The sequence below is a fragment of the Mustelus asterias genome, chromosome 21, assembly GCF_964213995.1.
Source record: "Mustelus asterias chromosome 21, sMusAst1.hap1.1, whole genome shotgun sequence".
NCBI lineage: Eukaryota > Metazoa > Chordata > Chondrichthyes > Carcharhiniformes > Triakidae > Mustelus > Mustelus asterias.
Genome location: NC_135821.1, coordinates 17,157,384 through 17,183,351, shown reverse-complemented (window position 1 = coordinate 17,183,351; position 25,968 = coordinate 17,157,384). Strand labels below are relative to the sequence as shown.

Here is a 25,968-nt window from a genome sequence, read left to right as displayed (position 1 = left end):
TAACTTTAAGAATGGAGTAAAATATATTTTTTAAATTCCCTGGAGCCTGACAAGTCTGTGCAGGACGAGAAAGAAAGTCAAATTTGTGTGTGCAAATTGCACTCAGGAGTGAATCAGTTGCACCAACTGATTTACAGGACAAAATGCTCGTAAGGAAAATGTTTCAGATTTAATTTAATTTACATATAAGATGTGGGTGTCACTGGCAATTTGTTGCCCATCCTTAATTGTCCTTGAACTTAACCTTTCAGAGGACACTTACGAGTTAGAATCATAGAAACCCTACAGTACAGAAAGAGGCCATTCGGCCCATCGAGTCTGCACCGACCACAATCCTACCCAGGCCCTACCCTCATATCCCACCCACTAATCCCTCTAACCTACGCATCTCAGGACTCTAACGGGCAATTTTTAGCATGGCCAATCAACCTAACCCGCACATCTTTGGACTGTGGGAGGAAACCGGAGTACCCGGAGGAAACCCATGCAGACATGAGGAGAATGTGCAAACTCCACACAGACAGTGACCCAAGCCGGGAATCAAACCCAGGTCCCTGGAGCTGTGAAGCAGCAGTGCTAACCACTGTGCTACCGTGCCGCCCTTAACCACATTCCTGTGGGCCTGGCCGGGGTAAATATGGCAGATTTCCTCCCCTAAAAGACATTGATGAACCACTGGGTTTTTAGAACAACTGATGATCATAGAATCTCTACTGTGCAGATGTAGGCCATTCGGCCCATCAAGCCTGCGCCGGCAACATTCCCACCCACGTGTTCACCCTGCTAATCCCCTTGACACTAAGGGGCAATTTAGCATGGCCAATCAACCTAACCCACACATCTTTACAGTGTGGGAGGAAACCGGAGCACCCGGAGGAAACTAACGCAGACACAGGAAGAATGTGCAAACTCCAAACAGACAGTCACCCAAGGCTGGGATTGAACCCGTGTCCCTGGCACTGTCTATATATGCCCTGTTTGTGAACAGAGCTCCTACTCACCTGATGAAGGAGCAGCGCCCTGAAAGCTTGTGGCTTGTGCTACCAAATAAACCTGTTGGACTTTAACCTGGTGTTGTGAGACTTCTTACTGTGAGACAGCAGTGCTAACCACTGTGCTGACCTAAAATGATAATTTCATGGTCACTGTTACTGAGACTAGCTTTATATTCCAGATTGAATAATTGCCATGGCGGGATTGAAACCAATGTCCCCAGAGCCTCTTGGGTACTAATTCGGTGGTATTACCACCATGTAAGTTGCTATCTGGTGTTCCTTGAATTCAATGCATCTTCACTCGGTGGCACAATGGACAGCACAGTAGGTTAGCACTGCTGCCTCACAGCGCCAGGGACCCAGGTTCGATTCTCGGCTTGGGTCACTGTCTATGTGGAGTTTGCACATTCTCCCCGTGTCTGTGTGGGTTTCCTCCGGGTACTCCGGTTTCCTCCCAAAGTCCGAAAGACGTGCTGGTTAGGGTGCATTGGCCGTGCTAAATTCTCCCTCAGTGTACCCGAACAGGCGCTGGAGTGTGGCGACTGGGGGATTTTCACAGTAACTTCATTGCAGTGTTAATGTAAGCCTTACCTGTGACACTAATAGATAAAGTTTAACTTCAACGCAAGGGGAACCAGCAGGGAACCTTGACCCAGCTCACGTGACAGCGGGATAGCCACGCCCATGTCCTTTACAAAGATGGCCGCCGCAGCATCCGCACTCTAATCTCCGTCATTCCTTCGCCACCAATGCGTTTGCGCCGATCCTCCAAACCGCGAAGGCCTCTGGGAAACCGTTGTCAAGAAATTACGTCAGGTCCGACCGGAAGCGGCTGTGGCAGCGTGTGGAAGTTGGAGGTGAGAGGGAGAAAAAAAATCTTAAACCCGGGAGTGGGTAAAACCCGGAGAGTGGGGAGGCGACAGGGAGAGAGAAAGGGGAGCGGGCAGGAAAGGGGAGCGGAGTGGAAAAGTCACTGGGTTAGCAATCTAGAGCCCTGAGGTTAGGGTTGCCAACCCTCCCGGATTGGCCTGCAGTCTCCAGGAACCGAAGATCAAATTCCAGGACAACAGCTGTCTGCATAAATCATCGGGATGTTAAAAAGATTTTGAACGTTTCTCTTTATCTGATCAAAACGTTGAAAATAGGGCCATTTGGCTGATAGTTGAACATCATCCCATTAGGGATTGAATCTTTGCTTTCCAATTGGTGCAGAAAGGCAGTCTGTCACGTGGATGGATGTGTTGCTGACTAATGGGTGGAGTGTCCGGGCAAGTGAACCCACCAGGAATATACTTAAATCACAGTCGGCAGCGATACTGTACACACAGGTTCAAATCCCACCACGGAATTTAAATTCAACTCATAAACCTGCAATTGAAAGACAATCAATTGAAACTACCATTGGTTGTCATAAAACCCACATCCTTTCCTAATGTCCTTAGGGAAGGAACAAGCTCTGCCAATCTTATCTGAGTAAGAGTTTTAACAACACCAGGTTATCTGACCCAAATAGGCACTAGGGTGTGGCAACTAGGGGATTTTCACAGTCACTTAATTGCAGTATTCATGTAAGCCAACTTGGGACACTAATAAATAAACTTGATCTGGACTACAGGTGACTGCAAACCCACTGTAATGTGATTGATTCTTAACTGCCCATGGGGGATAAACTTGGTAAGAGAACGATAAGCCTGGAGTCTGGGAGAGGGATGCAGAGAGATAAAGCTGGGGAGAGAGGGAGGTAGATAAACCTACCCTGAATTTAGGTTGAAGAGAAATCTGAAAATTGCCTAATGACAGCTGCTGGAGCAATGATCTGCAATGTAGGAATTTGTAAGTTCTTTGATCTTGCAGCTGTGTACTGTCATCTTAGAGCAGGTTAGCTAACCAGGAGAGGTCTTTCTTTTGGGGGGGGAGGTACAGTTCCGTAAACACAGAAACAGGGTAAGTCATTCAGCCCCTGCAGTCTGCTTGATGCCAGGCTCCCTTAATTATTTAATCCCTGTGTCTACTTTTCAGGACAGCCATACTATTGGGGCAGCATGTTGGTACAGTGGTTAGCACTGCTGCCTCACAGTGCCAGCAACCTGGGTTTGATTCCCAGCTCGGGTGACTGTGTGGAGTTTGCACCTTCTCCCCATGTCTGTGTGGGTTTCCCCTGGATGCGCCAGTTTCCTCCCACAGTCCAAAGATGTGCAAGTTAGGTGGATTGGCCATGCTAAATTGCCCCATTAATGTAAGGGGGGACTAGCTGGATAAATGCATGGGGTTATGTGGATAGGGCCTGGGTGGGATTGTGGTTGGTGTCGACTCGATGGGCTGAATGGCTTCCTTCTGCATAGTATGCATTCTATGTTATTCTATTCAGTGACAGGAGAGATGTAGTTAAACCTGACCGTGTCCTTGCTTGATCTCCACACACAGGCACTGGCTACCAGTCAAACTGAAGCTAATTCTCTCCTCCCCAATCTGGAATGGAGGTCACATGGCTCAGTCGGTAGCGCCCCCACCTCTGAGCCAGAGGCTCCAGGTCCAAGTTCCATTCCACCAATGGAACGTTTGCGACTTGATTCAACAAACTGATAACTAGCCTGCCAACACTTCCCAACTATTTCCCAATGGAATGTGTGAAGATATGAAACAAACAAACCTCAGGGTGACCCCATCATCGTACTGCTATTATCTGAGAACTAACCTGGCACCCAGCAGAGAAATAAATTCAAAACATTCCTGGCTGGAATGTAGCATCCCTTGTTGGGTGAAATCAATTTAGTTCAACGGTTGTGTGATGCAGACACCATGAATCATGATCTACCTCAAAATTCACTAGGCTCAACAGCGTTGTATTCTTCTATTTATAAGTGTATTAACTGAAGGCTGCTGCTGGAATTCATTTGCATGCATGTGCTAATGCTAACAGCTTGCTTTCACAGATGGCTCAAAGGCTTTTGCTGAGGAGGCTCGCGTCTCTAACCTTTACAAAGTCCTCTGCCCCAGTGCGATCTCGGTCCTCAGCAGTCCTGCCAAGCCTGAGCTCCCTCTCACGACACGGCACTGGGCCTTCCATCCAACACCGAGCAGGCCCCCTCACCACCAGAAGGTTTAGTAAATCTCCAGCTTGCAGTGTCACCTTCAACATACAGAACCAGCTGGATTTCACCGACCGAGTCATCAACAGCAAGACACCAGTCGTGGTGGATTTCCATGCAAGGTGAGTAGTTGATTTTTATTTCAACCCTTGTTGGGTTTCTGCCTTTGTGCCAATGCATTTTGGGTCTAGTTACCCAGGTGGCAATTGGTTGCCTGACAGGGAGGCATTGCACCTGAGCCCAATTCTACCCTCACTTTACATCCTTAAATGCTCACACAAACCGGGCTTCCTGGTGACTGCGAGTGAGAACCAGGGATTCTTCCTGTCTGATCCACCTCAGAAATGTTGATGCATTTGCTAACTCTGGGATTTGTGGCTATGGGTATTGATCCTGGGGTCTTCATGCTGCATAACCCTTAGTTATTTATGAAAAAAATCTTCTGTGACATTGGGGATAGCTACGAGTTAATGCCTCAAATTGACTTCTGCCTAACATGTTTTTTCTTTTCCCCCCGAATGAGCTTGCTTAGCTTCCCAGTGGCTTAGAGGTGCACCACTTGTTATAATTACCCAGTCATGCCAACCAGGCATAGATCTTTGATCTTTGCTGAGTTAACTGATCATATATGAAGTGTCAGTGGGTGTGATTCCACTGGACTCTCAGCCCCTCTGCTGAGGCCAGGATTCCCAATCTTAAATGCAGACAGTTAAGGAGTGGGGTGGGTGGATGGGCCGTTCGGGAATTGAAGTTTCAGCAGGGCTTAGAGGCAGTGTGCAGCCAGGGAGGTGAATGGAATTGACAGCAAAGGCAGATGCTGGTGAGAGTTACGCACGGTGGCTCCAGTTTTTCGATCATTATCATAGCGCAGAAATAAACCATTTGGGCCATTGTCACTCTCATTAAAACCCTATATAATTTTGAACTTCTGTTAAATCTTTCCATAACCACCTTTCCTCTTCGGAGAACAACTCCACCTTCTTTAGTCTTTCCACATAACTGAAGTCCCCCAGCCCTGGTACCAATTCTTTTAAATCTCCTCTGCATCCTTTCCAAGACCTTGGTGTCCCTCCTAAAATATGATGCAGACATTATAGAAGGGATAATACTTCAGATGGAAGATGTCGCAATTCATCCAGGCAACCACTTACCTAGAGTTATGAAGCTTTTACAGCACAAACAGATTGCTCACTCCATTTGGTTGATGTTTAAGTTGCATACAATCCTGCTCCCAACCATCTCGCCTTACCCTCTCAGTATATCCTCTATTCCTTCCTCCCCACTATACTTACCTGGTTTCCCCTTGCGTGCATTCTGCTGCCCAAATTGGGCCACCTTCATTGCTTGAAACCTTGTGCAGGCAAGGGCAAGAATGCAGGATTCCGTGGTGGTGGTGGTCTACAGTTGGCCATCTCCACCAAGGGAGCTGACTTTGTGCTTGTCACTGACGTTGCCGATAGGTCGCCATTAGAAGCTATTGATGAGATCTTGCATGGAGTTCTGGGATAGTCCAGAGAGGACCTTGCAGGACGAATGTACCTTTTGGGAAAGATCTTTTGACTGCGTTGTGATACCTGTCATAGCTCAATTGGCAGCATTGTGCCTCTGAGTTAGAAGGTTGTGGGTTCAAATCCCTTAAGCACTTGACACTGCGGTGTAGTACTGAGGGAATTGGAGGGGCTTTGAATGAGTTGTGAAACTAAGGCCCTGTTTGAACAATACTTAATTCTCAACCAAGATGACTAAAACAGAATATCTGGCCACCACATTGCTACTTGTTGGAGCTCGCTATGTGCAAATTAACTTTGGTATACCCTACATTACAGCAGGGATAATACTTCAGAAGTACTTAATTGGCTGTAAAGCTCTCTGGGATGTCCTGAGGACATTAAAGGCACCACGTAATACATGCAGGTTTCTTTGGTGTGGCGACAGGTAGCAATGACACCACAGGAGAAAAATGTCAGGGAGGTGGACTGAGGCGCACGTGTGAAAGTAAATTGTGTCGATCTTCAGATGTTTGTGGCTCATTTCAAAGGATCAGAGAGCTCTCAGTCATAGACAACCAAACACTGATTCTTCTCAGTACTCAGTCAATGTGCTTTGATGGTGCGCGATGGTTACTGCATTCCCTTCCATAAGTGAGTGTGCTTCAAAAGTAGTATGTTGGATGTGAATTCCCGTGTTTGTATTTCCCACACCCATTATGGTGGTTGCACAGACTGTGAATCGAGTACTCATTTGTGGTGAGTTTGAGATTTTATGTTGTGGCCCTGTACCTCTTCACAATGATGTGGCAATCATGTCGGAACTCGCTTGGGCTCTGGCAGTGGCGAGGCAGAAAGGAAGTCGAGTCCCTGCAGCTGTCGAAGCTGGAATTTGAAACCTGATCCACGATGCAGGGGATGCGTCCTCACAAATCATAGCTCCCAGGTGCTGCTGTTTCCCTGCCTGACTTGCAGCATTGTCGGATCATGGCATGGGAAATGTTTCCACATTGAAATCCGAATCATGGGCTGCAGAGCTATAGCTGAGGGGAACAGAAAAGTGCAGTTCAATTATTTTTACAGGATATGGGTATCGTTGGCAGGGTCAGTATTTATTACCCATCTCTGGTTAACCACTTCCTAAGGACAATCAATGAGACCACGTGGTAAAGGTGGGCCCACAATGTGTGCTGTCCGGTCGGGAGTTCCAGAATGACCCAACATCGATGAAGGAAACAGCAAGATGGTGTGAGACGGAGAGGGGAACTTGCAGCCCTTGCACCTGTTGAGTGAGGAAGTAATAACAGCCACATGTTTTTTCTTTTGCCACTTCCCACCCCCACCACCACACCGTCACCCCCAAGTGTCCTGGGCTGTCTTTTAAACTGACTTGTTTCTCCATGTGAGTCCAGTGATTGCCAGCAGACTATTTGACTGCAGGAGTATCACAGCTGAACCTGGTCCTGGCTTTTCTCATGCGCACATGCTGGATATAGTGTTTCAGAACTGTAATGAAAATGTTATATGAATGAAAAATGGGATAATGATGCAGCTATATAAGACCCTCGTCAGACCCCACTTGGAGTACTGTGCTCAGTTCTGGTCGCCTCATTACAGGAAGGATGTGGAAAAGATTGAAAGGGTGCAGAGGCGATTTACAGGGATGTTGCCTGGATTGAGTGACATGCCTTATGAGGATAGGCTGAGGGAGCTCAGTCTTTTCTCCTTGGAGAGACGTAGGATGAGAGGAGACCTAATAGAGGTATATAAGATGTTGAGAGGCATAGATCGGGTGGACTCTCAGAGGCTTTTTCCCAGGGTGGGAATGGCTGCTACGAGAGGACACAGGTTTAAGGTGCTGGGGGGTAGGTACAGGGGAAATGTTCGGGGGAAGTTTTTCACAGAGGGTGGTGGGCGAATGGAATCGGCTGCCGTCAGTGGTGTTGGAGGCAAACTCAATAGGGTCTTTTAAGAGACTCCTGGATGAGTACATGGGACTTAATAGGATGGAGGGTTATAGGTAGGCCTAAAAGGTAGGGATATGTTCGGCACAACTTGTGGGGCTGAAGGGCCTGTTTTGTGCTGTAGTTTTCTGTTTCTATGTAAAAACTTGCTGAGAACAACAACATTGGCCCTCACCTCTTGTTCCTTCCAAGCTGCAAAGAAGCTCTCCTGCACCATTTCCCCACGGACGTCTCTCTCATTCTGGCTCATTCTTTGAAAGAACTGGGACAATGAAGAAGTCTGTGCCTCTCTCAGCCTTATGTTTTGCCTTAACAACTGTGTATACACTTTTAAATCCAAGCTTGTAATCTCTCAACTACAGCTGCTGATCTCTTTCCAACCTTGGTGCCATCTCTAACCTCTACAATTCCCCTCCCTTGACTCAAAAGAGTGATTGGACTAAAATCCGATTGCTGTGGAATGTAATCTGCATAATCAAATTGATAAAACAAAGATATTTAATTTATTTGTTCATGGAGGCGGAGTGGGTAGCCTTCTCTACCACCGGACCAGTAGCTCCAGGTTGGAGTCCAACACCAGGACTTAATGGCCACAGAAGGAGCAATGATGTGGTTCAACAGCTAATAATCAGCTCGGAAATCCTCTCCCGCCCCATCCATTATTCCCAAAAGGGTAAAAAACATTGAGTGTGAAGCTACGCTCAAATAAGAATCCTCTTGCCCAAACTAGTTTACACAATCACACCCACACAATCTTCAATTTAACCCAGTGTGACCGAACTGCGTATCAGAATATAACCTTTAATATTTTATAAAGTATTTATTGATGAATTTAAGCATGGGAACCTGGCCATGGTTTCATTAATACAGCTGAAAAATCGCAAAAAAAGAAATATTGTATTGAGTAAGAGGGCTTTTTAAAATTTATTCTCAAAGATCCAGGTAAATTGATGGCATTTATTGCCCATCCCTAATTGCCCCGAGAAGGTGGTGGTGAGACACCTCAAAGACTTAAGAAAGGCTTGCTAGGCTATTTCAGAGGGCAATTGAGAGTCAACCACATTGCTGTAGCTCTGGAATCACATGTAAGCCAGACCGGGTAAGGATGGCAGATTTCCTTCCCTAAAGAACATTAGTGAACCAGATGGGATTATCCGACAATCGACAATGGTTTCATGGTCATCAGTAGATTCTTAATTCCAGATATTTTTTTTAAAATTCAAATTCCATCATCTGCCGTGGCAGGATTTGAACCTTAGCCCAGTTTCTGGATTAATAGTCTAGCGATGATACCACTAGGCCATTGCCTCGCCCTGTAGTCGATGAACTGTGGGATTATCCAGCATAGCGCACGGTGCAGTGGGAGTGATTACTGAGGTGTGCTAGTATGACTCTGAACTAAACTATCCATTAGAGGGTAGACCCACGTTATTATTGAGGAGAAGTGAAGGATGCCCTGTTGCATCTTCAGGGCCTCGTAAGGAACTTGGTTATCCTATTTTTTTGAGGGACAGTGACCTCTCTTGTGACTTCCCTGACTTTATTGGTAGTAAAACTTCCATCCCTGAAAAGAGAAGGGACTTGCATTTATGCAGCTCCTTCCACAACCTTCGGAACCTTCCTACATGCTTCAAAGCTAGTGAAGTGTAGTCACTATTATAATGTTACAGACACGGCTGTTATCTTGTGCACAGGAAGGTCCCACAAACAGCAATAAGAACCAGATAATCAGGTTTATGTTGTGGATAAATATTGACCAAAACCGTAGAGAGAATATCTCTGTTCTTGCCATGGGATCTTTCACATCACATGGGGCGGCACGGTAGCACAGTGGTTAGTACTGCTGCTTCACAGCCCCAGGGACCTGGGTTTAATTCCCGGCTTGGGTCACTGTCTGTGTGGAGTTTTCACATTCTCCTCGTGTCTGCGTGGGTTTCCTCCAGATGCTCCGGTTTCCTCCCACAGTCCAAAGATGTGTGGGTTAGGTTGATTGACCATGCTAAAAAAAAAATTGCCCTTAGTGTCCTGAGATGCATAGGTTAGAGGGATTAGTGGGTAAATATGTAGGGATATGGGGGTAGGGCCTGAGTGGGTTTGTGGTCGGTGCAGACTTGATGGGCCGAATGGCTTCTTTCTGTACTGTAGGGTTTCTATGATTCTATGATCCTCTGAGTGAACAGATATTTTTTTATTGTTCATCTAGTGTGGAGGCCACTGACAAGGCCAGCATTTATTGCCTATTTCTAATTACTCTTGAGAAGGTAGAACCATAGAAAATTACAGCTCAGAAACAGGCCTTTTGGCCCTTCTTGTCTGTGCCGAACCATTTTATGCCTAGTCCCACTGACCTGCACTTGGACCATATCCCTCCACACCCCTCTCATCCATGAACCCGTCCAAGTTTTTCTTAAATGTTAAAAGTGACCCCGCATTTACCACTTTATCTGGCAGTTCATTCCACACTCCCACCACTCTCTGCGTGAAGAAGCCCCCCCTAATATTCCCTTTAAACTTTTCTCCTTTCACCCTTAACCCATGCCCTCTGGTTTCTTTCTCCCCTAGCCTCAGCGGAAAAAGCCTGCTTGCATTCACTCTATCTATACCCATCAAAATCTTATACACCTCTATCAAATCTCCCCTCAATCTTCTACGCTCCAGGGAATAAAGTCCCAACCTATTCAATCTCTCTCTGTAACTCAGCTTCTCAAGTCCCGGCAACATCCTGGTGAACCTTCTCTGCGCTCTTTCAATCTTATTTACATCCTTCCTGTAACTAGGTGACCAAAACTGTACACAATACTCCAAATTCGGCCTCACCAATGCCTTATATAACCTTACCATAACACTCCAACTTTTATACTCGATACTCCGATTTATAAAGGCCAATGTACCAAAGGCACTCTTTACGACCCTATCCACCTGTGACGTCACTTTTAGGGAATTCTGTACCTGTATTCCCAGATCCCTCTGTTCAACTGCACTCTTCAGAGTCCTACCATTTACCCTGTACGTTCTTCTTTGGTTTGTCCTTCCAAAGTGCAATATCTCACACTTGTCTGCGTTAAATTCCATTTGCCATTTTTCAGCCCATTTTTCTAGTTGGTCCAAATCCCTCTGCAAGCTTTGAAAACCTTCCTCACTGTCCACTACACCTCCAATCTTTGTATCATCAGCAAACTTGCTGATCCAATTGACCACATTATCATCCAGATCATTGATATAGATGACAAACAACAATGGACCCAACACCGATCCCTGCGGCACACCACTAGTCACAGGCCTCCACTCAGAGAAGCAATCCTCCACAACCACTCTCTGGCTTCTTCCATTGAGCCAGTGTCTTATCCAATTTACTACCTCCCCATGTATACCTAGCGACTGAACCTTCCTAACTAACCTCCCATGAGGGACCTTGTCAAAGGCTTTGCTGAAATCCAGGTAGACAACATCCACCGCCTTCCCTTCATCCACTTTCCTGGTAACCTCCTCGAAAAACTCTAATAGATTGGTCAAACATGACCTACCACGCACAAAGCCATGTTGACTCTCCCTAATAAGTCCCTGTCTATCCAAATATTTGTAGATCCTATCCCTTATCACACCTTCCAATAACTTGCCCACCACCGACGTCAAACTTACTGGCTGATAATTTCCCGGATTTCTTTTGGAACCTTTTTTAAACAGCGGAACAACATGAGCCACCCTCCAATCATCCGGCACCTCCCCCGTGAATACTGACATTTTAAATATGTCTGCCAGGGCCCCTGCAAGTTCAACACTAGCTTCCCTCAAGGTCCGTGGGAATACCCTGTCCGGTCCTGGGGATTTATCCACTCTGATTTGCCTCAAGACAGCGAGCACCTCCTCCCCTTTAATCTGTAAAGGTTCCATGGCCTCCCTACCAGTTTGCCCTATTTCCGTAGACTCCATGCCCGTTTCCTCAGTAAATACGGATGCAAAGGTAGTGACAAGCAGCCATCTTAAACTGCTGCAGTCCGTGGTGGAGTTGTATACACACACCATTGAGAGGGAATTCCAGGATTTAACCTGAAACAGTGAAGGGATGGTGTTATATTTCCAAGTTAAGATAATGTGTGATTTGGAAGAGAACTTTCAGATGGTGGTGTTTCCATGTACCTGTTGCTTTGTTCTTCTAGCTGGTAGAGGTCATAGGTTTGGCAGGTGCAGCTGAAGGAGCCTCGTCATGTTGTTGCAGTGCATCTTGTAGATGGTACATACTGCTGCCAATGTGCACCAGTGATTGATGTGTTGCCAATCAAGTGGGTTGCTTTGTTTTGGGTGGTGGTAAGATTCTTGGGTGGTGTTAAGATTCTTGAGTGTTGTTGGAATGATACTCATCCAGTCAAGTGAAGAATATTGCATCACCCTCCTTTATAGATGGTATACAGACTTTGGGGAGTCAGGAGGTGAGAGTTAGTTGCAATAGAATTCCGAGTTTCAGACCCACTCTTACAGCCACAGTATTTGTATAGCTGATTCAGTCCAGTTTCTGGTCAATAGTAACTCCCAGGATGTAAAAGCATAGGACAAAGAAGGGCAATAATACTCAATGACACTTAATGATACTGATGGCTCTACGCACATAATTTTATATGAAACTGTCCCAAAACTACCTGCGTTTTACCTGAACTCGGAGTCCAAAGATGTGCGAGTTAAGTGCATTGGCCATTGCTAAATTGCCCTTTAGTGTCAGGGGGACGAGCTAGAGTAAATATATGGGGTTCAGTGGATAGGGCCTGGGTGGCATTGTGGTCGGTGCATACTCAATGGGCTGAATGGTCTCCCTCTGCACTGTAGGATTCTATGAAACAACATCCAATATTAAGTGACTCTGTGAACTAACTCCAGCAAATAATTACCACAGCCAGGTTAAGGTGATGATGTCTGGGAAATAGTCTTCTGGTTTAACGAGTGGCTGCTTCTCTTGGGGAATCTATAGCTGGAGTTCTGATGTTAGTGCTCTCTCTCTCTCTCTCCGCTTTTCTTTTTGGTGTTCTTCAATTGTGCCATTTCTTTCCTTTTGATTTTATCCCCCTGTGGAGTCAACTTTTGGCAGGTACATGTCAGTTTCCTTGTCTTTCTCTCCACTTTGAAGTTTCCACTTCTGTCGCCCCATTGTTTTCTCCAGTCACGTATGTAAAACGCTTGTTTTCCACTGATGGGTTAATTCACATCTCATCATTTCTCCAGCCGCCTGCCTCTAATCAAACCCCTGCTTTTACTTTGTCCCCTATTAACCGGGTGAGTGCTTCTCACTGAGCCTCAGGTGACAACAACAGAATGGACAAGTAGGGAGAAGCAAGGTCTTTGTAACCAGCCTTCTCACAAGGACGTTTAGAACAGCATCTGACGAGCAACCATTGCTTAAACTTCTAAGCTTCGGTAACTAGCTCTTACAGGTAGGAGTGTCCTGCCAGTGTTTGCTTTTCAAGTTGGTTCATGCTGAATAGCCACCTTGCTGAGATATTGAGGATCTGTTGATGCCTGCTGAATATTGTGGAATGAGTCATTCGAGAGGGAAGTGGTGTTTTCTTTAAACCGTCCTCAGCTTTGTGTTGCTGAAAAGAGGAAGTTCAGTCACTTGGAAATATTTGATATTTCTTACCTGTTTTCATTAATATACAGAACACATCGAGCCACATTGTTTGAGTGAAATAAAGAGGACGTTTGACCTCCTATGAAGAGAAACAAAGGAAGTACTGATCCACTGACTGCTTGTTTTGTGAATTCTAGTGATTATCAAGATGAGAGGTGCTCATGCTGGGGAACAGAATATTTTTCAGCTGTTGCCATTGCGCAATCCCAGATCCATCATGATGTGGGTTAGAAGCAAATTAAAGCTCGCTAAACTGCACAACAAAGTGCATAAAACCCATCTTTCACTGCAGCTGAAGTAGCTTAAACAGTGGAATTGCCAGGAGAATGCTAATTAAAGTTAGCACAGTCCTGTCAGGCTGCACTCACTAACAACTGGGTTGATTCTATTTTAGAATTCATTCTTAGGATTTTTGGCATTATTTGTAAGGTTGGTATTTATTGCCCATCCGTAATTGCCCTTGCGAGAGTGGCCTTAAACCACCAAAGTCCATGTAGTGAAAAGACTTGCTTGGTTCCATTCGGGACGGAGTTCCAAAATTTTTTTTTTATTCATTCGTGGGTCATGGGTGTCGCTGGCTGGCCAGCATTTATTGCCCATCCCTAGTTGCCCAAAGGCATTTGTGAGTCAACCACATTGCTGTGGCTCTGGAGTCACATGTAGGCCAGACCAGGTAAGGACGGCAGATTTCCTTCCCTAAAGGACATTAGTGAACCAGATGGGTTTTTCCGACAATCGACAATGGTTTCATGGTCATCAGTAGACTCTAATTCCAGGTATTTTTTATTGAATTCAAATTCCACCATCTGTGGGGATTCGAACCCAGGTGCCCAGAACATTAGATGAGTTTCTGGATTAATAGTCTAGCGATAATATCACTCGGCCATCGCCACCCCCAGTTGACGATAAAGGAGTGGCATTCTATGTCCATGTCGAGGATGGTGTGTGACTGGAAGGGATCTTGGAGTTTGTAGTGTTCCTTACTGCTCTTGTCCTTTCTCGGTGGTGGAGTTATAGAGGGTGCGGCTAAAGGTCATATCATCAAAAATCTTTCCAGCAGAAAAATCTTTCCAGCGGAGCGTCTCTTGGGTGTATGAAAGCTTTCATGAGGCACTTTATTACCCAGTCCCAGGATCCAATCCAATGTATAAGAACTGTTCCTTTAGATTGGAATGCTGCATGTCACGCAGCTATTTAAGAATGGTGGCTAAAGCTTAACAACTGTTGTCAGGAAATTAGTAGAATGTATAATTAAGGATGGAGGTCTTGTGGCTCAATGGGTACTGCCCCTGCCTCTGAGCCAGAAGCTCTGGGTTTGAGTTCCACCCCGGACTTGATGGCCAAGGAAAGTGTGTTTATGACACGACTAAACAGGTTGAGTAATCGGGTGGCATAGTGGTTAGCATTGCTGCCTCACAGTGCCTGGGACCTGGGTTCGATTCTGGCCTTGGGTGACTATCTGTGTGGAGTTTGCACGTTCTCCCCGAGTCTGCGTGGGTTTCCTCCGGGTGCGCCGGTTTCTCCCCTCAGTCCAAAGATGTGCAGGTTAGGTGGATTTGCCATGTTAAATTGCTCCTTAGTGTCAGGGGATTAGAAGGGTAAATGCGTGGGGTTATGGGAATAGGGCCTGGGTGGGATTGTAGTCGGTGCAGGCTCGATGGGCTGAATGGCTGCCTCCTGCACTGTAGGGATTCTGTGAGTATCAATCTGCAAATCCTTCCAACACGCACCAATTGCAGGTGGTGGGTTTCAGGAATTTGACTCAAAACAATGAAGGAATGTTGACAAATGTCCAAGTCAAGATGGTGTGTGGCTTGGAGGGGAACTTGGTGGTGGCGTTTCCATGTGTCTGCTGCCCTTGTCCTTCAGTGTGGTAGAGCTCATGGGTTTGGAAGATGCTGTCGAAGGAGCATTGATGGTTGCTGCAGCACCTCTTGTAGATGGCACACACTGCTGCAATTGTGCGCAAGTGGTGGAGGAGTGAATATTTAAGATGGTGGACGGGATTCCAATCAAAGCAGGTTTCTTTATCTTGGATGGTGTCGAGCTTCATTGATGTTGGAGCTGAACCCATCCAGTTATGATTGTTACTTGCCACTTGTCAGTCCAATGTTGTTCAGGTCTTGCTGCTGTCAATTTCTGAGGTGTTACAAATGGTATTGAACATTGTGCAATCATCAATGAACATCCCACTTCTCACCATGTGGAGGGAAGATCATTGAAGCAGCTGAAGATGATTAGACCTAACTTTTTCCAAGATAACTTTTTGTATATTCATATAGCTTGCTCGTTTCGTAGCCTTCGCTGTTATGCGCTCCTTGTGGAATGTGAATTAAGCTAAATTTTCAGTGGTGCTGCACATTGTTCTACTTACACTCGCGAATTGGCTACAAAAGAGCTGAACTGGTGAGGTGAGAGTGACTGCCCTTGGGGTGGCACAGTGGTTAGCACTGCTGCCTCACAGCGCCAGGGACCCGGGTTCAATTCCAGCCTTGGGTGACTGTTCTCCCTGTGTCTGCGTGGGTTTCCTCCAAGTGCTCTGGTTTCCTCCCATAGTCCAAAGAATGTATGGGTTAGGTTGATTGGCTATGCTAAATTGACCCTAGCGTCAGGGGGATGAGCAATGAGGGTTAAGGGAATAGGGTCTGGGTGGGATTGTGGTCGGTATGGACTCGATGGGCTGAATGGCCTCCTTCTGTACTGGGAGATTCTTTGATATCAAGGCCACATTTTATGGAGTGTAGCATCAAGGAGCTCTAGCCAAGGTCAGAAATAGGGATGTTCGCTGATTGCGCAATGTTCAGCACCATTCGCAACTGCACAGATACTGAAGTAATCCGTGTCCAAATGCAGCAAGAGCTATACAATATCCAAGCTTGGGCTTACAAATGGTCAGTAACATTCACACCACACAAATGCCAGTCAAGGATCATCTCCAACAAGAGAGAACCTAACCATTACCCATGACATTCAATGGATCACTGAATCCCCCACTAACAACATCCTGGGGGGGAGGGAAACTAAACTGGAGTAGCCACTTAAATACAAAAGCAGGTCGGAGGCTAGGAATCCTGTGGTGATCACATTTCCTGTGTCACAGCAGTGAACATACTTTAAAGGTATGTGATTGACTGTAAAGTGCTTTGTGCTCCCCTGAGGTTGTAAATGGAGGTCGGTTAGCTTAGTTGGCTGGACAACTTGTTCGTGATGCAGAGCAAGGCCAACAGCATGGGTTCAATTTCTGTACCAGCTGAGGTTATCCATGCCTTGCCCCTCGCCTGAGATGTGGTGATTCTCAGGTAAAATCATCACCAGTCAGCTCTCCCCCCTCAAAGGAAAGAGCAGCCTATGGTCATCTGGGACTATGGCGACTTTACCTTCTAAAAGGCACTAAATAAATGCGCATCCTATCTTTCGCTCTGCTGATTTACCTTTGTAGTGTTTGTGGACATGTCACACTCCAACGTGATGACACCCCGCTGACCGCACTCGCCTGTATTCATGATTGTTGTATCTAAAAATAAAAAATACCCATTGATTAGGCTGATTAGCCTAGTCGATTCACAGACGTGTGAGTTTGCTGCAAGAAATCCTTCACGATGTGTAAAAAGTACAAAAATGTACAGCACCAGTGTCACACTCCTGTAAGTTGGCAGGGGGTTTTGGTGAGAAACCACACACCCTGAACTGCAGTTATAAATGTGCGCGATGTAGCAGGATCTGAGAATGGTGTTGACCAGCGATCTGCAGCTTTCACCTCTGACCTGAGCTGGGAGTGCAGTGAAACGCTGAAATTGGGCCGCGGGACATAAGCGGAGGCCATTGAGTGGGCTCCCCACTGGGCGCCACGGCGTCTGCGTGGCTCCAGCCACTGGAATTCCAGCATCCGCTTGACGCCAGAAATTGGCACGGATCTGCTTTAAATATTTAAATTCAAATTTAAACATCATTCGTGGGCCTGGGACTGAAGTCTCCGGGCTTGCTAGCCCCTCACCCCGCCTGCCAGGAGTGTTTCACCCCAGCGGGGTTTACAATAGCTCTGCACTACCAGGCGGTCCGACCCCGCTGGGGTGAAGGGGGGGGGGGGGGTCTTGGAGGAACCCCCCCCCGTAAGGGGTGGGGGGGGGTAGATCTCCTGAGCATTGCCAGCCTGGCTCCTTGGCACTGCCCAAGGGGCAAAGTGGCACTGCCCATCGGGCATTGGGCAGTGCCAAGGAGGTGAGGCCAGAGGGAGTAGGGCCTACTGGGGACGGGGAGATTGGTGGGGGTGAGATCGGTGACAGAGGGAGGGAAGGGCTGATCGTGGCTGGCAGCCCCTGAATTTTTTCAAGATTCACGCGAGGGCACTCTGTGATGCACAGTGTGTGGGACATTCATTTTGAAAATCCCGCTAACAAAACCAGCGGGATTTACTCCGTTTTTACGCAAATTCGGCACTTAGAATTTTTGGGGGAGATTCCCGGCCCCGGTGTCTTTGTGTTTGTGGTGAAGTGACCATTGGGCACCTGTGTGGCCTTCAGGGATTTGGCTGAGGGATTTCAGTATGTTTTTTGTTTGAGTTCAGTTAAGAGGTAAATACGATTTCGAAACTTTTAGCTTCGGACCATTCTGCCTTTCAAAGAATCTTGTGTCACTTTCAGATGACAAATACTATGTGGATCTGTCCAACAGTTCCACCAGAATCCGAAAACCATCGCTGTCAGTTTACAGAACATGTCATAGAATCCCTACAGTGCAGAAGGAGGCCATTTCACCCATCGAGTGCACCAAAAATAATCCCACCCTATCCCAGTAACCCCACTAATGCCCCTGACGACAGGAAGCCACTCAGTCCATTGAGTCTGTTCCCCCAATTTGATTAGATCATGGCTGCCCTGCATCTCAACCTCACCTATGCACCTTGGTTTTTGCTCACGTCTTGCTTAACAAAACAGAAATCTAATAGTTTAGAAACTTTCAACTGACTCACAATCTCAATAGTTTACTGGGGCTGTGGGAATTTCTAGCTTTCACTATCCTTTGTACAAAGAAGTGCTTTCTAACATCACCCCTGAATGGTCTAGTTTTAATCTTAAGATTATGCACCTTCCTCCCTTGTTCTACACAGCCCCACCAAAGCAAATAGTTACTTATCTATCCTATCCACTCCTTTAATCATTTCAAATACCACAGTTAGGTCATCTTATAATCTATACTTAAGGAGATATTAACATTGTGAAAAGTCACAAATTTGTATGTTTCTACATCCATTAATTTTGCCGGACCTGTTTCATAGATATTATTTTATAGAATCCCTACAGTGCAGAAGGAGGCTATTTAGCCCATCGAGCCTGCACTGACAACAATCCCACCCAAACCCTATCCCCGTAACCCCACATGTTTACCTTGATAATCCCCCTGCCACTAAGGGGCAATTGAGCATGGCCAATCCACTCAGCCTGCACATCTTTGGAGTGTGGGAGGAAACCCATGCAGACATGGGGAGAATGTGTGGACTCTACACAGTGACCCGAGGCCGGAATTGAACCCAGGTCTCTGGCACTGTGAGGCAGCAGTGCTCGCTACTGTGCCACCTTGCTGTGAGGGCACATTTATAAATAGGGACAGTAGAATGTGTAATCATTGGTGGAGTTGTCATGGGGATGTTTGAGAGGAAGAAAGTTTAAATTAACACCCACACCTGTAATGTGAACCATTATGGGATGTTAATCACTCGTTGAGTTTTGAGTCATTGTCTAGACTCCCAAGATTTGACATTGCAAGCTGTCACCCATGTGATACATTTTCAGTTGAAGATTTATAAACCATGGTTTCTCCATTAACCTTGCCACATAATGAGCTATAAAATGGTGTTGAACTCCGATTGTCCTTGTTTTCAGTATTCAACCGTAGCTTATTACTGTGCATCCATATATTATTCTACTTATAAATAAATTAGATTATTAGTTTTAGCCTGTGCTAGATTAAGTGGTATCCATTTTGGTGCCATTGTAGATCAGGAGTTCCCAACACTGCAGTAGCTGTGTTACTGTAATTGTATTATTATCATTGCATGAGAGCTGGAATTCACTCAACTGGCTAGTCTAGGAAGACAGGAATCTTATCTTCTGGCAGTTCAAAGGTTAACTGATTTAACGTGGCTTTCAGTTTTTAAGATCTTCCTATGTGTAGCACAGATTGTTGAATCGATGGCATCAAAGATCGATGAAAGCTGCTGGCTTATTACTCTGTTATTTCTATATATGATTTTGTGCACAGCATTACTTGAAGATAGACTGCGGCCTGACCGAGGATACACTGATGACCTACTCTGTACTGACACAACCGATTGTAGAGCTGTACCTTCCCTCTGTTCAGTTAGCAAAATATCATCGAAGGATCTGCATCAACATCCCAACCTCTGGGCTGCCGCTGAATGGAGGCAAGGGAATTAAAGGAAGGAATAAAGCAAAGTATTACTTAAATGAAGTGTGATTGCAGAATTCCGAGGTGCAGAGGGATGTAGGATTCTAGTGCTTGAGTCACAAAATGTTAGTATGCAAGTACGGCATGTGGGCGGCACGGTGGCACAGTTGCTAGCACTGCTGCCCCACAATGCCAGGGACCCGGGTTCAGTTCCCAGCTTGGGTCACACTCTGTGCGGAGTTTGCACGTTCTCCCCATGTTTGTGTGGGTTTCGTCCCACAGTTTGAAAGGCTGGGATTGGGGGGGAGCTGCACTGCCATACCTGTCCCCACATCAGTGATGTACAAAATTATGAGGGACATAGATAGGAAGAAACTTTTCCCCTTGGAGAGGTGAATAGCTAGAGAGCACAGATGTAAGGTCAGAGGCAGGAGATTTAGACGGGATTGAGGAAAACCTTTTTCACCCAGAGGGTGGTGGGAATCTGGAGTTCACTGCTTGAAAGCGCGGTAGAGGCAGGAACCCCCACAACATTTAAGAAACATTTAGATGAGCACTTGAAACGCCAAAGCATACAAGGCTACAGACCTGGAAAATGGGATTAAAATAGTTAGCTGCTTGATGGCTGGCACAGATATGATGGGCTGAAGGGCCTCTTTCTGTGCTTTAAAATTCTGAGAAGAGAAATATTCTGCCCATACTTGGTGCATCGGATCCAGTGATGCATCATCATTTGGGTGAGGCACTAGGAGTTCCTGGGGTCAGTGCTCCAAATGCCAGCGGGTCTTGAGGGGATTGATAAAGAAACAATTGTCACGTTAATGCAGCCTCCTTCACTGTCTCTTTCTCTGCTCCAATAGCTGGTGTGCCCCCTGCCGTACTCTTGGTCCAAGGCTCGAGAAGATGGTGGCGAAACAGGAAGGGAAGGTCGTAATGGCAAAAGTCGACATAGATGATCACACAGACCTCGCCATCGAGTACACGGTATGGGCATGTGATCACATTACTTGATGCCAGGCAAAAGGATTTGTTTAAGAAAGCCACCCCAATCCCCACACTTGCTTAGCTTCATTTATCAAATATAGCCTGAACTTTAAGCAGCAGAGCAAAAACAATAAATTAAATTAAATGCTCCTTCTCACATTATTGCCTTCATTACTAAAGGGTAAATACTGCTCTCGCCCCTTTCTCTGTGCCATCCTCATGGAGCCAGTCGAAATTCAGCAGTTGCTTGTTAGAATGGCATCTGCACCCGACCCAGGTTCAGTGGATTTGTCTCTGACCTCTCGTTAAGTGAATAAATGAGTACAAGCAAGAGGCCATGATCTTACTGAATGGCAGAGCAGACTTGAGGGGCTCGATGGCCTACTCCTGCTCCTATTTCTTATGTAGGCCAGAATTGGAGGAGAGCAGAGTTTGGGGGTTGTAACGCTGGAGGATATTAGAGATAGGGATGGGTGAGGTCATGAAGAGGTTTGGGAACTTGAATGAGAATTTTAAAATTAAGGCATTGCTTAACCAGGAGCTGGTGTAGATCAGCGAGCAAAGAATTAATGAGTGAGCGAGACTCGGTGCTAGTTAAAGCATGAGAGGCAGAGTTTTGGATGAGTTCAGGGTTAGGGAGGCGGTGGCGTAGTGATATTATCGCTGGACTATTGATCCAGGGACCCAGGGTAATGCTGGTAGGGTGGCGCAGTGGTTAGCACTGCTGCCTCGCAGCGCCAGGGACTCGGGTTCAATTCTCGGGTCACTGTCTGTGCGGAGTCTGCACGTTCTCTCTATGTCTGCGTGGGTTTCCTCTGGGTGCTCCGGTTTCCCCCCACAATCCGAAAGACGTGCCGGTTAAGTGCATTGGCCGTGCTAAATTCTTCCTCAGTGTGCCTGAACAGGCGCCGGAGTGTGGCGACTAAGGGATTTTCACAGTAACTTCATTGCAGTGTTAATGTAAGCCTACCTGTGACACAAATTGAGAAATAAATAAAATAATGCTCTGGGGACCTGGGTTCGAATCCCACCATGGCAGATGGTGAAATTTGACTCCAATAAAAATCTGGAATTAAAAGTCTAATGATGACCATCAAAAACCCATCTGGTTCACTAATGCCCTTTAGGGAAGGAAATCTGCCGTCCTTACCTGATCTGGCCTGCATGTGACTCCAGACCCACAGCAATGTGGTGACTCTCAGGGATGGGCAATAAATGTTGGCCCAGGCAACGATACCCATGTCCCGTCAATGAATAGATTACCAAAAAAAAGATGGAACAGCCGCCAGAACCATGTTCAGTTTTTTTTTATTTGGACCATCTAAGTGCCTCAGTCCTGTGCAAGTGCAAACTCGATCGACACTCTTGACCTCTTTTGTTGGGGTAAGGATTTGGAGGCTGCAGTTCAGCTTCTCTTTTTGAATCAGGTGTTTTTGAAGGCAGAGACTATTTAGGGAAGAGAACCCGTGAAAGTGAAACACCTTGAGCTAATCAGTGCCGTCCAGAGTCCCCCTGTTTCCAGGCTATGACATTGGTTCAGTTTTTATCAGAGTGTGTGTACAATTAGTTGATTGCAGATACACCCTGGCTCCAGCTTTGCGCATTGTACGTGTCTGAATTCCAAGCTTAATTGGCCCCAATTTAGCATTTCACGCGTAACTGAGCCTGAGAAAGAAACCTGTCGTGCGGTTCATATCCGAAAACTTTCTGCCCCATTTTATATAGGGATTCTTAAACTGCCCTCCCCCTCCCGTGCTAATTGAACCTTATCTAACCTGAACCCGCAGCATCTGTGCTTTCATGGTTGGCTGCCCTGAACTGAAGCTCACCGACTCGCCCAGAAACAGACCTGTTTAATTTGGGTTCAGTCCAGCCCCTCGATTTATCTCCCTCGCATTCCTGAACAGAATGTGCAGTAAATCTGGGAGGGGATTTTCTGAGCAGATGTTTGACCCAAACTGAATTCCAAGGAGTTGAGGTACAGTGCAAAGAGTCAACAATTGGAGAATGTCGGGTTTTTATTTTCTTCACCCTCGCTGCATTCTTTGTGCAAAGGGCCACATGTGGGCTGGGAGCCACCCAGAGGCGGGCGGGACGCGGAAATGAAACTGGAGGCCTCAGTGAAGCTTCATCTAATGGCATTGCAGAAAGTCTAGGCCCAATTCCTGGATGCTCTAATGTGATGAGAGTTGTCGAGATGAAAACGGTATGGAGCGGAATTGTACAACGCAGAAGGAAGCCATTTGGCTCAATGTCTCTTTGGAAGTTATCCATATTCCAATCCTCTGTTCCCCAAACTTTTAAAATTTATCTTCTAACTCCAAATTCCTTTTTAGAAGTTACCATTTCCAACCCCCCTTTCAGTTCATTCCAGGTGATGCAGACTGATTTTGTACTCAGCAATATACGGTAAATGTAGGACTTCGGATCCTCGGATCAGAGCACAAAATTACAGGTAATGGGGGAAGAAAGAGTGAAGCCCGTATCACTTGCCCCTATTCCTGGACAGGTTAGAGCTGGCATCATACACGCCCCTTGTGGTTCTTTTCTTACTAACCCGTCACCCGTCATGACACAGGAAGAACATAGTGTTTTGACTGGATGTTTGCAGGCTGCAATGTTTGATTCTCTCCCCCATATCTCTATGGAGAAGCTCGGGGTGCGCCCCTTAGAGACACTTGCTTTGTGCCTGCTGTAGGATGGAGTGTGCTGGGAGAGCCACTTATCACAGTGCAACTGGAAACAGAACACTGGAACACCTTAAGTGCCTTGCTTCATCATCTGTGTGACTCTGGCAGTGTGGCTCAAGTTAGTAGCACTGTTCCCTGTGGATTCAAAGGTCACAGGTTGATGCTTTATTCAAGGATGTCATCTGGCAGCCCAGTGCCACTGAGGGAGTGCCGCATGTTCACAGGAGCTGCCTTTTAAGTGAGATGTCGTAAAGAGACCCCATCCTTCTGTTCAGATGGTTCAGCCAAAGCATATTCCTGCTGGTGGGTCTGGGAGTGGTTATCCCCTGGGCTATGTTCCTTTTTCAACCCGACATGAGCAGAATTGATTGATTTAACTCAGCACTGTTATTGCTTTAACGCAGCACAGGTGCATTGGCCATGTTTAATTGCCCCTTAATGTCCTGGGATACATAGGTTAGAGGGTAGACCATAAGACATAGGAGCAGAATTAGGCCACTCGGCCCATTGAATCTGCTCTGCCATTCAATCATGGCTGATATTTTTCTCATCCCCATTCTCCTGCCCTTTCCGCATAACCCCTGATCCCCTTACTAATCAAGAACCTATCTATCTCTGTCTTAAAGACACTCAATGACTTGGCCTCCGCAGCCTTCTGAGGCAGAGTTCCATAGATGCACCACTCTCTGGCTGAAGAAATTCCTCCTTATCTCTGTTTTAAAGGATCGTCCCTTTAGCCTGAGGTTGTGCCCTCTGGTTCTAGTTTTTCCTACTAGTGGAAACATCCTCCACGTCCACTCTAACCAGGCCTCGCAGTATCCTGTAAGTTTCAATAAGATCCTCCCTCATCCTTCTAAACGCCAACGAGTACAGACCCAGAGTCCTCAACCGTTCCTCATACGACAAGCTCTTCATTCCAGGGATCATTCTTGTGAACCTCCTCTGGACCCTTTCCAAGGCCAGCACATCCTTCCTTGGATATGGGGCCCAAAACCGCTCGCAATACTCCAAATGGGGTCTGACTTGAGCCTTATACAGCCTCAGAAGTACATCCCTGCTCTTGTTGAGGGGTAGATATGTGGGGTTGCGGGGATGGGGCCTAGGTGGGATTGTTGTCGGTGCAGACTCGATGGGCCGAGTGGCCTCCTTCTGCACTGTAGGGATTCTATGATTCTAAGAGACGAGATTCTCTTGGAGCAGAGAAGGTTGAGAAGAGATTGAACAGAAGTCTTCAAAATTATGAAGGGTTTTGATAGAGGAAATAGGGTGAAGCTGTTTACACTGGCAGGAGATTTAATAACCAGAAAAACAGATTTAAGGCAATTGATAAAGGAACTGGAAAGGAGATGCAAATGTTTTGATGCAGCGAGTTGTAATGATCTGGAATGCGCTGTCTGAAGCAGATTCAATAGTAACTGAGATTTAGACAAATATTGAGGGGGGGATTGCAGGGATATGGGGAAAGGACAAAGGAGAATGAGACTGATTGGATAACTCTTTCAAAACTAGCCCAAGCAGGCTGGACTGAATGGCCTCTTATTCTGTAGGTTCCAATGGTTTCCCACCAAGTTATCTGCCTTTGAGCCGCTGACTCCCAATAACCAGTTGCACTGTGATCTGTAATATTTACACTTTCATTTTCAAAGTTCCAGTTACAGAAACAATGATGTAAGATTGCTGCGTTTTCCCCAATGGTTTGCAGGTGACTGTAGTCCCAACGGTAATCGCTGTCAAGGACGGGGATGTCGTGGACAAGTTCGTTGGCGTGAAAAGTGAAGATGAACTGGAAGTTTTCATCAAGAAGCTGATTTGATGGTGACTGGGCTGATGACCGGTTAAGGTTTTATGGAATAGTTGTGCGACTGTCATGTGATCCTCCATTTTCCAGCTACATGTTTCCTCTGTTTTGTAAACTAGGTCAGAGATGCTGCTACTTAACCACCTGTCTGGCTGAGATTCCTGCCTCTACCCACACTCGAGCTAGTAAATCTTGCCATAACTGAGGCTGCTGTCTCCTGTCATCTTCTGAAATATGTAACCATTATTGCACACCAAACACAACGGAATCTACTCCAGCTACCTCGTGGCAGCCTGTCCAACCTTGTTACACCAGCACAACTGCGTACTCTCCATCCTGTCCCGTCTGCTGTGGCTTTCTCTTCCCAGGAAGTCAGTGTATGATCCTCAGTTCCACTCCACTTTCCTGCAGCTCCCTCGACTCCCCCCCGCCCCCCCCCTTTCTGCACGCCCTGTATATCCATGTTTTTTGGGAGGTTCTCCAGCCCCTCCCAGTGCTGCTCTGTGGCCCACAGCAGAGTTCACAGTCAGTGATCTGATTTGCATTGAGTGACCCTGCACCGAGCAAAAGCTGTGCGGAAATATTCGTTGGTGATGAAGAGGGGCAGCATTCTCCAGTCCTTATAGCTGGCTATGTGGATTATCAGCAGAGACCTGAAAGGCCATATAGCTAGAATAAGGCCAGCGAGACAAAGTACAAGGGGGATGTTAGAAAAATTACATCTTCCATTTTTTTAAAAAAATCACTAAATAAATTCTAGTTCGGCAACTGGCGGGGTTGGGGGCTGGGGGGAGAGGATTCACGTGCGAATCAGTGACCTGGACACTCACAAAACTCTGCTTTCCTGTGGAAAGAGGGTTTGAAACGGATGCTGGCACTAACACTGTTTCTCTGGTTAATCATTCATTTTCATGTGCTGTCTCCTTTGGTCTGGTTTTG

The 25,968-nt window shown here is 46.4% G+C and overlaps 1 protein-coding gene across 1 annotated transcript; it reads left to right on the top strand.

The window, feature by feature from the left end:
* Positions 1-1,753: 1,753 nt before the first annotated feature.
* Positions 1,754-25,760, top strand: txn2 (thioredoxin 2). Its single transcript, XM_078237564.1, has 4 exons — positions 1,754-1,852; positions 3,929-4,206; positions 20,418-20,541; positions 24,934-25,760. Exons 2-4 carry the CDS (start codon positions 3,929-3,931, stop codon positions 25,042-25,044), a joined length of 513 nt encoding a protein of 170 aa, XP_078093690.1. The 5' UTR covers positions 1,754-1,852; the 3' UTR covers positions 25,045-25,760.
* The last annotated feature ends 208 nt before the right edge of the window (positions 25,761-25,968 follow it).